At 40.6% G+C, this 15,065-nt stretch overlaps 1 protein-coding gene across 1 annotated transcript in view; it reads left to right on the forward strand.

Moving 5' to 3' along the window:
• Chinmo (Chronologically inappropriate morphogenesis) overlaps positions 1-15,065 on the forward strand; it is a 50,597-nt gene that overhangs the window by 19,741 nt on the left and 15,791 nt on the right. The window contains exons 3-6 of the mRNA XM_076393525.1: positions 8,774-8,994; positions 10,310-10,686; positions 11,527-11,774; positions 12,413-12,694. Of these exons, the coding sequence (XP_076249640.1) occupies positions 8,774-8,994; positions 10,310-10,686; positions 11,527-11,774; positions 12,413-12,694 (1,128 nt within the window). The remainder of the gene's footprint in view (positions 1-8,773; positions 8,995-10,309; positions 10,687-11,526; positions 11,775-12,412; positions 12,695-15,065) is intronic.

Below are 15,065 nucleotides of genomic sequence, written 5' to 3' on the forward strand. Positions count from 1 at the left end.
GTATATCAAATTTATCACTTTTCCTAAATCGTATCACAAGTTTCGTCAATGCCTCTAATTCCACAGTTCTAATCTATTATAGTTCTAGATCATAAAACCACTACTAATGCAGCATTTCCCTACAGCAGTCGTATTACAGTAAAACAATTCACCCAGACCAACACTTTCTATCTGACCCTTGCCACGAAAATACTATCCCATAGAAATAAGTTGTCAATTCACGTGGGACTCGACGCTATTCAGATTCATTCCACTGGTCGTGTTCATTGATCGCGCGTGAATGTCGCGCACGCGATCGGCGTCGAACCGCGCGCATAAATAAAATATAATGCGCGTTATCAGTCGATAAGCCCGCTCCAAGCGCAGATACACTTCCGCTATTTGAATTTCGAACAGCGACTCGAAAATGTAGGGAAGATCCACGAGCGAACGCCTGCGCTAGACGCGTCTATTTTTATTCGCGAACATAAAGGAGCCTGTGTTCGACTTCCACGTTCTAAAACGATTTTGTCCACGAATATATCGGGGGATCGCGTAAACATTTATCCTGAACACCTTCAAGCAGGTAACCATTAGCATATTACGCGAATTTTCGCGGAACTCGGATATTTTCGTTGAGAATTCGTGGCATGACGAATGGAGGAGCAAGTGCGTCGCTCCCGGAAATGGACTTCGGGAAGAAACGTCGAAAAGGAGGGAACTACGGGGGCGATGGAATTCAATGAAACAGCGCTCGAGGACGGCTGCAAATCACAGAGACTCGTGGCACAAAGGCAGTTTTCGAAGCTCGAGGCGCGACCGATATAAAGGGGGGTAACCGAGAAATGGGGAGTGAACGTACTCCACTCGTAAACTCGTGAACTCAGTCAAGCAAAGTATATTCCTTAGAGTCAAGGTTAGCTCTGATGCAACAGGATGTCGGCCATTGACACTGTGTCGCGTTCTCTCTCTGATTTGTATTCGAACGACGCGCGAATAATTCATGGAATTTCGCCACTGGACTTTTTCTTCCCTCTTTGCTCCGAATTCGCGTGTTTTCGTGAAAATTTCGGCGATAATTGCATTTTTATGATCGATAAGCGGTATCATACTTTTAATATCAATTTTGATATTTTTATTCGTTTAATTACACAATTACGAAAAATATTTTGATATTGACTAGAATTTTGAATACAAGGTAGTGGTAGCAGAAAGAAACATCGGAAGATTAAAGAAAAAGTCTGTTCAAAATTAGAATCACTTTGCAGATTTTGACGAAACAACGCAATGGTCAAAGTATTGAAAAATGTATTTTCAAGATAAAAATATTACACATTGACAAAATCTCATTCTTAACACTTTTTCTTTAAGGTGCAAACATTTTTACAGAATTACTTTTTGAATAAAAAGACTGTATTATTTTTTATTAATGTTAGTATTAAATTTTTGCTATGAATTATGCTGTTATGTTTCATGCAGAAAAATATTTGTCCTGTTAGGAGATTAAAATTCATCTTCCACTTTAGTAGACCATAGGCGTCTTGCCATCGATCTCCTTCTGTCTCCCTCCTAAGTTACATCCTAGTTTATTGCCACTTGAATCTAGTTGTCACCCGTCGTTTCGCTGAAGGACGATCATAATTCATTTTTTCGTGAGCTGTTAGGAGATCACGACATAACTTTCGGAATGAGTTGCTTATTTTCTTCGACAACGTGCAACGATAGTGATTGATAGTGATTGGTGGCGGCTATTTATATAATAATTGATGAAATACAAATCGACAGTGCTTCACGTCGAGATGTGTCGTTAATTTATTCTTTCTTCGCGAGAACCGAAGATTCCTCGGTCCTTCTCCAAGGCTCTGTTGCCAGCTGCCATTTCTGGTCGTTAGCTGACGTTTATAACCAGAAACGTTTGCCAACTTTGCGGGCACATTATATGCGAGTCTCGAAGTTAGAAATTCGTGGAATATTGTGGGGTTCTAGCGGCATAAAAGTACCGTAACTTTACAATTACCCGTCGAGCAACTAGTATTTTTAGAGATGCTGCTTGGAACACGTTAGGGGAAGCTTAACCTCGACGAAAAGGTCGTGTGAATTTCTTTTAACCAACTGACATTTCACGTTCCATTTGTATTCCATTAAACTTGAATTCTGTAGGTTGGTCCTTCACTGATGTGGTATCTGTCATAATGTAATTAGTATAGAGGTGTTTGACATAGTTTTTGAGTCACGCGAAACTATTGCCAAGGATATAGGGGATTTTGTTCCATGAATTTTAATTTCAAAATTAAAGCAAATAGAAGAACTGAAAATTTGGATATTAGAAAATGTATAGAATTTGAAAATTTGCATATTTAAAATTTGGAAGTTTGAATATTTGAAAATTTGCATTATTGAGACATTTAAAAATTCGAATATTTGAAAATTTGAATTTTGAAAATTTAAATATTTGAATATTTGAATATTTGAATATTTGAAAATTTAAATATTTGAATATTTGAATATTTGAAAATTTGAGTATTTGAATATTTTCAAATTTAGATATTCGATAAATAAAAAATCCCTTGCGCTGAGAAAACAATGAAAAAAGTGGTGGTCACTAATTATAACCGGACATGCTTAGTGAAAACACTGATCGTTTTATAAATTATTATTAAGTGTGTAAGAAATCCTCAATATTTTAGTTTATTAGTTTTTTTGTAATCTTTGAAAAGATACAACGATTCCAGGTATCAGTGGAATCACGATTGATTGAGCATTAAGTTTGGAAAACACTGCGTCGAGCGTGTTGGAACTATAATTTCAAGGACCAGCGTTCGTTAGCATTACAAGGCAAACGCAGAGTTGCGAAACTCCACGATGTTGATATCACTGCTGCCGTTATCAGATTACTAGGGTATTACGTACCTTGTGGTATCAGAGTTAGATCGATAACATTATGCGCTGGCCTTTTCGGAAAAAGATTCTATACGTAGAACGCACCCAAAGTTCGTGCAGTTGTAGCAGTGTGTTACTGGGAACGTGCCCTAATGCAGGTGCCCACGTACTGATAATTCTCTCGATCGAGAGTTAATCATTGGTCGCAGAAGTGGGTCAATGACACAATTACACAACTCTCCCGGGTGACACGCTCGCGCGTGCATTTGTGGGCTTTGTTGGAACATGATATGTACGAATGTATCCGTGAAAGTGTTATAACTTGTAAAATATGCATGAATGTTTCGTTAAATATTTTCTCTTTTTTGCTTTTGCGTGGATCTACATCTGAAAGATATTTTACAAAACACAGCTATTGTATATTGTACATTAAAATGTAGAATAATTTTTCTTAGGACCCTTTGTTTCCGAAAACATCGACTTTGATATTTAATCAAGCCCTCGAGTGACAGAGTATAACTTGCATAGGTGTCTGCCTATTACTTGTTACTTCTACTTACACACTGTGGTATCTACTTCAACCGTAACGTAACCCAAATAATGGAAAAATTTGGCTGTATTATTTGTTCTGTAGTATACTGTTCTAACATGTGTCATAGTACAATACACAATAAGCAAAAAATAAATAAAGGAGAATAGTAGAGCTTCAATTAATCAGGTCTCAATTATTCACAGTTTCTTTTATTCAGGGTTATTACTACTCGGTACTACGACAATAAGAGTATACCACAACATCGATTCAGATTAGATCCTATATAGCTTCTTAATACACTATCTGAAACAAGAAAACTAACCATCAGGAGGGTTCCCTAGCTTGAATCTCGTGTATTGCCAGTTAATTGAAATCCTACTGTATCTCCCTACTTTCAGTAACAAAGTCTATCACTAATCCTACACATTTCTACTAAGGTTACAGTCGAAAAAATTGCCAATGCATCTTTGTTTTTACGCAACATATCTCTTAGTCGAGTGCACGTGCGCCTCGCGGGCAGATTTCTCGCGTTCACGGCACAGACTCAAAGCTCACGGCCACCCCTTCCACGCGCGTCGATTTTCACGCGTCCTATTCTACTGTTTCGGTTCTCTGGCGCGTTTCGTGCCCCCCTTCGTCAGCTCCTTTTCGTCACCGTCGTCGTACAGCGTACGCTGAGGAACATGTGCGAGCTGAACGGCCTTGGTCCCACGCGGCCATTGGCCGGAACCAAAAGGAAGCCGACTGTGCCGATTGGCCTGTTCGCGCTCCTAGCATCGAGCGTGTGTTTTGTTCATCGCGGGCATGTGCCCGCGGAGGAATCTGGCAGCAAAATTTAAGCACATAGACGGGGAACTAGCTCGCTCTGCATCGTCGACCTTGTCGGGGCATTGACCGTGGTTTTCGTCCCCTTTGACTCTCTTCTCGCGCTACAGCTTGTCTTTCCATCGAATTGGTCTTCTTATCTCTCTGGAAAGGTACTCGCTAATGATGATGTATTTGATGAAGAAAAGGAAAGGAGGATTTTGGGATACGTAAATGGTGTACTAAAGGAGCTTATGTATATATGAAGTGGCGAACGTTTACTGTTGTCTAGAGTCTAGAATATTGCGTGCCCATTGCTGAAACACTGTGATAGTGGTTTAGAAAACAGTAAAAATCGATTAGGGCGTGCTGATTATAAGTAGCGTTTTTGTATCTTTCCTTTGAAGAAGGTAGGGAATCTATGACACCAGTTTTTATTATAATCTTATGATGTACTCTTATGATATTATAAACATCTTTCCTAGAATAACCACATTCTTGCGAGACGTATATTCTAGTATTTGCGTGAAGCATAGATTCTATCACGACCTGGAATAAAGTTGCGATAAAAATCGGTGTCAGTTTAGCTAGAAAAGGAGTAAGAGGTTTATGGTCGCTTCCGGGTTCTAGGTACAGTACGTTAGAAGACGTGCGCAGAGTAATAGAATGATCGTACGCGTTAGGGGGTAGGAAACGATGGCCATCGTAGGAAATAGAAAACCCTATCCCATAAAACTCTTTCGCCAGCTGGCCTTGGAGTATGAATAGATTGCCCGCAAAGAGTGCATTGCTCCGTTGCGTAACGGCACGCGTGTTATTTGCAAGTAATCTCCAAGGAGAAGACCAAGGGATCGTAAATTAATTTCTCGCTCTTAGGCAGATGGATTTCATTAAGAGACTTCTTCCACTTATTGTTCAGCTCGCGATGATTGTACATATTCACTTCACAGTCAAATATTCTCTTTGCTGTCTTCTTCTTCTGAGACAATTACATTTACATAGAAACATCTAAATTCAGTCTTTCTTCGTGGGACATACAATTTTCCAATGATTCAGAATACTTTTCAGATACAGTTAATTCAGAGTATTTCAACTCCTTTTTATTATGACAAATTGTTCAATTAAGTAATCTTTTGAGACTCGTGTCACGAATTGTTTTAGCTTGGCTATCACTATGATATAACACGCGTATTCGCTGTTATTATCATACGATTCAAGCGGGACTATTAATAAGCCCGATTAGAAACTCGATGAAAATGTCGCATGATAATGTGGCATGAACGATAATATGCTAAAATAACGGCATATAAACAATGCGAAATATCCGAGCATTATCTGTTTACTGGTTCATTCAGCTGAAAACTCACTCTCGTGGTCGCCCAATGACAGAGAGACGATATAGTCGTATGCCACAAACACGCTCTCGAGATCTCTCTGGGTTATGTAACCACCCCACCTAAGTTTTTTTTGCAACACGTGTACGCATTCAGTCGCAGGTCAATAAGAAATCCGTATTGCACATCGATATTCGGAGAATTTATCGAAAATGCGAGATAATAAATTACATAATTACTAAAAAAGGAAAAAGGAAAATATTTTACTTGCACTCCATGAAAAATGCTTAATCAAATCGTGCACCATATATTTTACTCAAATGCAATTAAATTAATGATATTAATTTAATTTTTATCATTAATTTTAATTTAAATTAATGATATTAATTCAATTTGATATTAATTTTTTTCTTACTAAATTTCTTCGTAATTTGTCATAGTAATAAATTCATAATTAACCTATGTACCTATGTCAGTTGTCCAATATTTTTTTTATTCCCTCTGAATAAAAATCTGCGTTTACATCATCGTATCTCTGGATGCTTTTTATTTTCACGTCTTTCGTTAGATGCTTAGGCCGAAACAAGTTTGTGTTATGCTCGCTGCGCCAAGCCACACAAAAGGTACAAGAATGCCTCGCACGTTTCCGGGTCCTGGCTGCGAGCCTTGGCATAAGCGATGGCATAAGCTGCGAACACGATACGCAAAACGCCCACACACGCACACGAGACTAGGTCGTTGGCCCCTGCACGTCGCGGCTAGGATGTATGTATATTTGGCACTCGGATACCTGTAACGATACGCACGATCCTATATTTGGCAGGTTGCAAATGTCTGAATCCTTATACATATTCCAGCATGCATCACTGTCGCTGATTCGACCTTTTCCTTTCTGCGAGCGTTTTTGCCGAGGAGTATTTTTGACATCGTACAATCATTAGTAGACGAATCTTGGATGCTGAAAATCTAATGGTTTCTAATTGCTCAAAGTGGAGTTGAATTTTTATAATATTTTTATTATTATTAATAGACTTCGTTGCACTATCGAATTTAACAAAGAGGATAGTATTGTATTCCATTTATTTTACTTTATAATTACTTAATTTGTACTTCTCCTTTAATCAAATTAACGTGAGCAGTCTGGGCAATCATCATTTAAAAAAAAGGTTCCAAGATAATGGTTTAAAGCCAGCACTTAGAATAGCATCAAAAAGTTCCACGTTTCATTTAGCTAGCATACATCTTTTTACGTTAGTGGTCATAGAGACGAGGATGACAATTATACACCGTTGTTTATTTACACGTGGACCACATGAGTTGGCTTTGGAACGGGTTTCAAGTGAGCTCTCTCTCGACGAATCTTCCGAGTATCAAGGATCCTTGAAGAACTCGATACGCTTTAGCTAGACGAGCCATTCCGAAAGGCAGGTGGTTTCGGCCACCTGGCCCAGGCGCTCTACGCATGTCTTTCCTTTTTTTTTTTCGCTGCCTGATTTCCTCATTCGGGAGATATGTTATTGCGTCTCCTCGTATCTTCCTCAATTCATGCATAGCCGACCAGTGACAAGGTTCCAGTGGGTTTGTCAGGTGTTCCGGTCGCAGGCGGTAATAGAATAGACCGCACGTAATGCGTCGTTGCTTTCGGTCATTTCCTCGTGTCATTTTACCATTTGCATACATGCATCTGTGAATGCTAAACTTGGTTCATTCATGGACTTAGTTACTTGCAATATTGAAAAGACAAAGGTAGTTCCCGTACACCTACATTTTATTTTTTGAATTATTCGAGACACTAAAGTGTGTGTTTAAAGTCGACGAAATTTGCATAGTTTTTCATTTGAAGTTGTTTGAATTTCTTGCATGAAATATAAATTAGTTGTTTAAGTAGCGTAAATGAAAATGACATCTTACAATTTTTTAAACTAATTTACATCTTGATAAATCCTCTCGAGATTTCATTCATCATAATTTTGAAGAAAGCAAAAACGAAAGCCTGAATTTTTTCAAATATGAGTCATTCACGTGCCAAAATGACTAACTGTATCTAAACAATTTTTTTAAATTTAAGTGCCTAAAATACTTGATCGACGCTTAACCTTTTTATATTTAGAAATGCACAAGTATTTTTGTTTTCTGAAAATAAATTTTGTTTTGGCAATTGAACAGCTCATACATCACCACCAGTGATTTACTGCCTCTTTTTCTAACGATCAAAAGGTTCTAACAACAAAAGTATTTTCCTCACGGATTTGTTTTACAACCTATGCGGTACCAAATACGTTAGACGCCCGCTATATCGTATTACGCGCACGTTACACTTGCGTACGTGAATTGTAAATTACGGAAGATCGTGTCCGAAGATGACCTAGATATCCAGCGGGCTGCAAGAAAGGGCATCGGTGACGAGCTAGCATGCGTGGGTTCTTTATGCTCTCTCCTAGAGGGAAATAGAGAATGAGTGGAAAAAAAGGGTTCGACGGTCGCCACTTCCTTTGCATGCCAAAATTCCCGCGGTCCTAGGGGACCATATGAAAGGCGTGAGAGAAAAACAGAGGACAGAATGAAAACACCCTCGAACAAAAAGTCGAATAGTTCATGGAAAACGTGTGGTCCGATTGTATGTGCTAAATAATAATTAGTTCTTACTGTGGGGTACTAATAGTAGTACTATTTCGTATGCATTGATTGTGTGGATGTCTGAAAGACAAAGCGATAAGAGGTTCAGTCTTTCATTTCTAGGGCCTCTAGTGATCACACGATATTTAATCGACGATAGTCAGACAATTACAAATAATAATTCATGCATGTGCACTCTAATTTAATGGTGTTTTACAGTTGAGAATAATATAAATTAATTCTCATCGTATGTAAGTTAAGTTAAATATGTGAGAGATTTAGTTTTATTTATAATAAACAAGCTTCTCAGCAATAGCTATAATTTGGAGCGTAACTATTTCACAATTGAAGTCAGTACTGAAATAGGATAAACACTTGGCTCTACAATCTCTCCGCTACATAATCAAATAATTCTCAAAAAGCTACAATCGCATCGTGCTGGAAGAAAAACGATCACCATACAAAATGCGATATCGAGCGAACCTCGACATAGAACCGCGAGGAGATAAACTTTGACTGATGTATCATTCATGGAGGTTACAATTAGAAGCGCAACACGCCACTCTCCTCGACGCGATACCATTGGAAGATCCGGCTAATCGATCCGTCACTTTTGCCTCTGTTTCAGGAGTAACGTTCAAGGCGCACAGGTTAATCCTCGCGGCATGCAGCAAACACTTTCAAGAGCTGTTCGAAGGAATGCCGCCTTCTCCCGCGGGACTGATCGTCATTCTCGATGGGACGAGTGCCCACAATATGGCGTCACTGCTCGAATTCATGTACCGTGGAGAGGTACACGTGTCCCAGGAATCCCTCAGCTCTTTCCTCAAAGCGGCCGAATGCCTCCAAGTATGCAATTCATTTCTTCCTTTAAATAATTGCCCCACATAGCAGTAGTCCCGTGTTAGTTCAAACGCGTACTTCGCATTCTCCGCTGGAACACCTTCTTTTATTTTTGGACACGATTAATGATCAGGAGTTCCTGTTTTAAACGACGACTCGAGAACCGTACGATGCCCGTGCTTCGTAAAACTTGGTTTGCGTTACAACACGGTTTTGGAACGTTCAGCCTTCCCTACTGCAGTAGATAAATCGTTTGGTGCAATGCTGCAGTACTCTACTTTTATTTGTGCCTATTGCACAGAGTGCATAGTATCGAAGAGTGTGTCCTGCATGCAGTTATTATGGTCTGAAAAAATGGTTTAGATGACCAGGATTTTTACATAGTACATCTTTTCTTTTTGAAAGAAATATCTAGTTTTGTAGTCTTTCAAAGATGTATTGATAAAACCCTATGTCTCTTTTCAATTGTAAGCTGAGTATATGTATAATATCTTCCTTCTCATGTATAAAAGAGTTACCCTTAGTCCACTTTTTATAAGCTACCTATGTATATAAAAGAATACATATGCACTCTTCTATAATACGAGAAACAATATTCAGCTAAAATGATCAATGATTAGAGTATACATAGATACTTATTTCTGATCAAAATGATAGTGATACTGTAAAAGTCCGTGACTCAAGAACTCAACTATATAAGTACAGTAATCACTCTAACTATTCTAGGGCTTTAGAATCCTATTATACGAAATGCTTGAACCTTTTGACTCTTTTCAATTAATGTATACTTATAATATTCAGTTTCATTTATTTAAGCAGAAATCATTAAAATCTTAATTATTGCAATATTTAAAGATCCCCTATCTTCTCGACTACTAAATCACAAACAATCCATCGAAGCCCTGTGCTTCGATACGAGGAAGCATATCTTCGTCAACACTTTCGTTTGCTGTTTTAGCTCGAAAAAAATTTATATGCACAATATTTCCGTCACTATTAACGTCTTTATCGCGCGAAAGTAAGATATGTATACTGCTGTATATACTTGATACTATAAATACAGAAAAGTATACCTATACCTACAGGGTGTTCAGTATAACATTCATTAGAGGGTTTCCAGTTAAACTGATCACCCTGTACATGTACTATACATAAAAACAGGGTTAAGATATTAGGGTAAGCTTACTTCAATAATGAGAATTCGAATATGACAGACTCTACTCTACTCCCCTCAAAAATCACCCAGACAACGAGCCACAAATTTCCTTTCCATGGTTTCTCATCTTCCCCTCGATAAAACGTGAACTGGTTCCAACCATAGGTAAAGGGTCTGTCCATCGAGCACGAGAAGCTGGCAGTGGCGCAGAGGCACGCCGCGGAGAACAATAACTCGTCGACGGACACAGGGGGTGGCGGCGGTGGTGGCGGTGGCGAAAGTAGCGGCGGCGTCAGCGGTAACGTCGGGGACAATGTCGGTGGTAGCGTCGCTGGTAGCGTGAGTGGGAGCGTGGGTGGTGGTATCGGTGGCGGCGGTGTCGGTGAGGTGAGCGACTTGAGCGAAGCGGGTGAAGCAACCATGGTGAGGAACACCATGAAGAGGACCCCCACACCGGCGCCGTCGCCCGCCCCTGCCTACACCGTGCCCAGCCTCTACTCTTCCTCTCACTATTACGAAAGCTCGTCGAAAAGGCTGATGAGGTAAGCCCTTTTACCGTCGCGAAGGACTCGGGCGCGCGTGAAATTTTCAAACGAAACCGCGGCCACAACGCGACCTTTCTACCTTCTAACGCTCATCGAATCGTCGATCATGTTTTACTTGTTTTTTAACCCCTCGATGCACGTTTTAACGGAAACTGGACAATTTTTGTTCTTGATTTTCTGTCATTTTTTAATTCTGTACCTGGGAGCCGATGTGACCCTAGTGCTCTTTTGTTATTTTTCAGGAGAGCCGAAAAACAAATGCGATTACCCATTTCTTAATATAGTATTTGAAGTAGTTCATACTATTACATAGCCTTCACTTATAACGTCACTTAATTACATTCTTATTATTCTAGAAAATGAAGAGAACGCAATCAGATTCTGTAAAAATCTTAATTTTGAAAGAAATGAACTTGGGTTAGTCTAGCTCTGAGGTACAGAATTATTTATTGCATTTTTTTTTTCTAAAGAAATATATGTGACAACTTTTATAATAACGCAAAAAATAATACCAAATGCGATGATAATTTAAGAAAAGTGTAGAGTATTTTCGAAAAGAAATATTATCAAAAAGAAACTTCTAATATAAAATATTATAAAATAAGTAAATCACTGTGGATCCAGGGGTTGATCATCCCAATGCAAAGTTAAAAACACTGATTATAAATATTACTTTTTTGCTTAATGATGGTAAACAATTTCATGAACGTTTACTTTTCTTGTGAAACCCAGAAGAAGGAAGTTTCGATCGTCTTTCCGAATTAAATACATTTCAAAATTATTATTCAAGTGTGCTCTGACATCATACGTTTTTCTTTTTGGGGGGAATATTTTTAGATCGCCCAGTGACGTCGATACTCTAGGAAGGGCGAGCGTGTTACGTGATGGTACTGCTTTCCGGCCCGCATCCGCGCCACATCCGCTTCTGGTGGAGAACAATTTCTATCAACCGTTTACCCACCCCTCAGAGACTCCCGCGCATCCCCACACAGCGCCCCATACACCGACGGAATTGGAACAGGAATTGGAACGAGCGAGGTCTGAAGAACGTAGCAATTGTGATCTCAAGGAGAACGTAGCCGAAGGTATCGTCCAAAGTCTATTCTAATAAAATGAGCGCAGGCGTCACTCGGCCCTCAACTGATCTGACGTCAATGTTATAATAGCAAAAACATAATAGGGTCATTGGAACCTCATTACAAAATCCTAAATTATGTAGTAATTCAATATATAAGTTAAATGAAGTATTTCAAATTGAAGGAAGTAGGAACGTGGTGGTTAATAAATATGACTTGTACACATCAGCTTCGAGATTTTTTCTTCGACCAGTCAAAGAGTCATAAATTTCAGTAAGAGTGCACGGTCTTAGATGACTGCACTCCAGATGTTGAGGTTACGTGTTTAGTAGAAAGCAATTTTTGTGACGATGTTCAGAAACTTTCCCTTTCTTGTTTTATGCTAAGATTTCGAAGCGCAGTAATGTCACTGCTTACCCCTTGTTATAACTCCATTAATAGTAAATTTTTAGACTATCTTCCCTCACACTGAAGTAGCCAATAGAATTTAATCCTACTTCACCTTTGTATATCTTCCTGCGCAACAGTCAGACTTCGCTCAACTCTCGACCCGAACACTTTGGAAATCCTACAAAAGAATATTCTCATTTTTATCGTCAAAAAAGATTTCAGAAAGACTCTATCTCGATAATCCCATTTTTGCGCAGATCTTAGAATAAAGCAAGAACCAGTGGCGCTGACCGATCGAGAAAGGGCAGACAAATTGGCGGAGAGATTATCGGGGGAAGTCTTCTCCGGGGGAAGAGGGTTCGACGGTTCATACTACGGTTCCAATTCGGACCACCTACAGCACGGTGCGCAGATGGGCCCTGCTATGGTACCTCTACCACCCGCTCATCCACCGACCCCTGATCTCAGTCCTGCAGCTACTACCCCCGCTATGTGGAACACGAAGATCAACAAGGCTGGCACCGTCTCCACTCCCGATGGTAAGTGAAATAACAGTCGATTGACCCATAATACATTTCCATATCGTTACCATATTCCCACGGTGTGGGTGTCGTTTACGCCATCGAATGAAATTTACAATTCCAAACGTAAAAGTTCACGTCGGCGAGGAACTCTATCGAGAGATCGTAGGAATTCATAGCGAACGCTCGTAAAACGAAAAAGCAAACAGAGGAGCAGGAGCGTCGTGGGCCTCAAGGCTTTGATAGACTTTTCATGAACGCGTCACGTGTCGCTTGATTCATCTTCAGGGCGTGGAACGTGTGTAAACGATCGCGCGAGTGCACAGTGAACGATGTCCAAAAACGCTCTGTCCAGAGGCAACATTCATTGCGTTTGCCCCACTTTCGCGGTGAAAATAATTTATTTATGTGCTTACACCTTTTCACCGGAAACTATAAAAGTGACACGGGTAGTTAAAATCTGAAGGTTATGAGTAATTATTGGTCATGGTAATTCTCTGAGCCGACAAAGTCGAAACAATGTCAGGGCTTTATCTGGGCCAGTGCGTCGTCAGGAGGCAAGGTCTCTCGGATCTAATGTTACAAAATGCATGGCTAATCGTTGCAACATCGGCTGCACGTGGAGCTTTCTTGATGTTGCAACCTGTAACTCTCGTCGTAGACTCTTTCCCCTCGCGCGCCTCGTCTCGACGCTCGATGTCTTCGAACCAGTGATGTATTATGAATCAGAAAATTGTTGACGTAAAAGTAGAGACTTCTCCCGAAAAATTGCTTTCACGAATTCATAGTAGAGTCCTTGAACAACAATCGACGCACAGCATCTTGCAAAAGTGAGACTGTGAAATGGTAGAGCTCACGAACTCACAGAAGTAGAAAGCTTGGAATCTGAAGTCAAAGTCCAATCGTTATATCTGTCGATTCCTCATTTGCCAGATATCAATGCAAAATAGCTCTATTTCTTCAATCAGCTTCTATTTTTCTAACTCCCTACCTTTCTGACCTTTTCACTCTATTGGTGGTCTAAAGTTCAAAGAAGTATTTTCAGACCATGGCTCTTAACCCTCAGCTAATATAGCGTCCATATTATAGTAGGATGGAACCACTGCTCATCATCAGAAAAAATCAATGATATTAGGATAATTTAGTCGTCCAAAATGATATTGTTTTCTGACTCTCAATGCGACAATCAATCCTATCAAATTACATTGCTATCTACCATTGAATCTCGAGAACTATTTCCATTGGCTATCTCAAATGACTATAACCATGTTCCCATTGAATTACCACAAGCATTATGCACATAGTCACTGTAATTTATCAGTCTCTGTAAATCATTCTCAGCTATTCTTCCTCCCAAATATCAAAAGTTAGATTATTAGAAATACCTTGACCCCACCACACCAATTCAGGGCTAAAGTCGCCCTAATCGTGCCTGATCACCATATTTCATCGTCGATCAGGGCACAGACGCACTCGTTCGTCCTCGAAATTTCGTGAACGCACGTATTCGTCGTATTTTTTACCTCGTGGACTGATCCTCGCTTCGGCGGCGCTCTAACGCGCAGAAAAAGAGCAGAGCGTGGCCTAACGGGCAGGATTTACGGGCGGTCCCTGGTCAGTGCTCACCTGGGCAGGGGCAGGGGCCACGTTGTTATACCTTACGACAGGGCTCGCCTTCACGGTGTGAACAAAGTGTACAAAGAGGATGCAGGCGACGGTGCAGCCACTGGGAACATCTTTTGCTCCGGCGAGCAAATCACCGGGCGTGACGCGACGACGGCGTCGCGTGAAACAGCCCCGTAGGGTGGTAAGCCACCAACACCGAGCCAGAGGCTAGGATCGTACGGTGTTGCCGCGGATCCGACGCTTTAACCATTTTTAATAGGTGGCTAGATGAGCGGCCAGCCGCGGTGGTAAAGAAAGAAGCGAACCGGCAACTAATGCAGCAACGGTTATTGACATTAAGCGTGCTCGAGCAGCCGCGAGACGGGAAAAGGAGGAGCCGAAGAGAGGGTCGGGTCGGTTGTGTTCACGGAAGAGGAAAAGACACGGCGAGGAAGCTGGGGTGAAAAAGAGAGAAAGGTCTCTCTGTGGCTCCGCCGCGTGTTTCGTCAACGCGAACAGACCGACAGAATTGTCATAGCGCGGAAGAAGCGTGGGGAGATCTCGTCCTGGGAGTGTTGGACTATTCTGTTAAAGTACAGTTATGCTAGCTTTGATTTTGTCGTTAGGCGTTAGGTTTTTGTCAGGCTGACGACCGATCACGTCCGTCGTTCCAGGGAACGGTTCGTTGGGCCTGAACCGAGGGATTTTTCTAAGGAAACGTTAATGAATGAGTCAGGTTCATATCCGTGGATGGGCCACGAGTTTTTTTACGCGTTTTCGTCTA

Source organism: Calliopsis andreniformis, chromosome 3, assembly GCF_051401765.1.
Source record: "Calliopsis andreniformis isolate RMS-2024a chromosome 3, iyCalAndr_principal, whole genome shotgun sequence".
Classification (NCBI taxonomy): Eukaryota; Metazoa; Arthropoda; class Insecta; order Hymenoptera; family Andrenidae; genus Calliopsis; species Calliopsis andreniformis.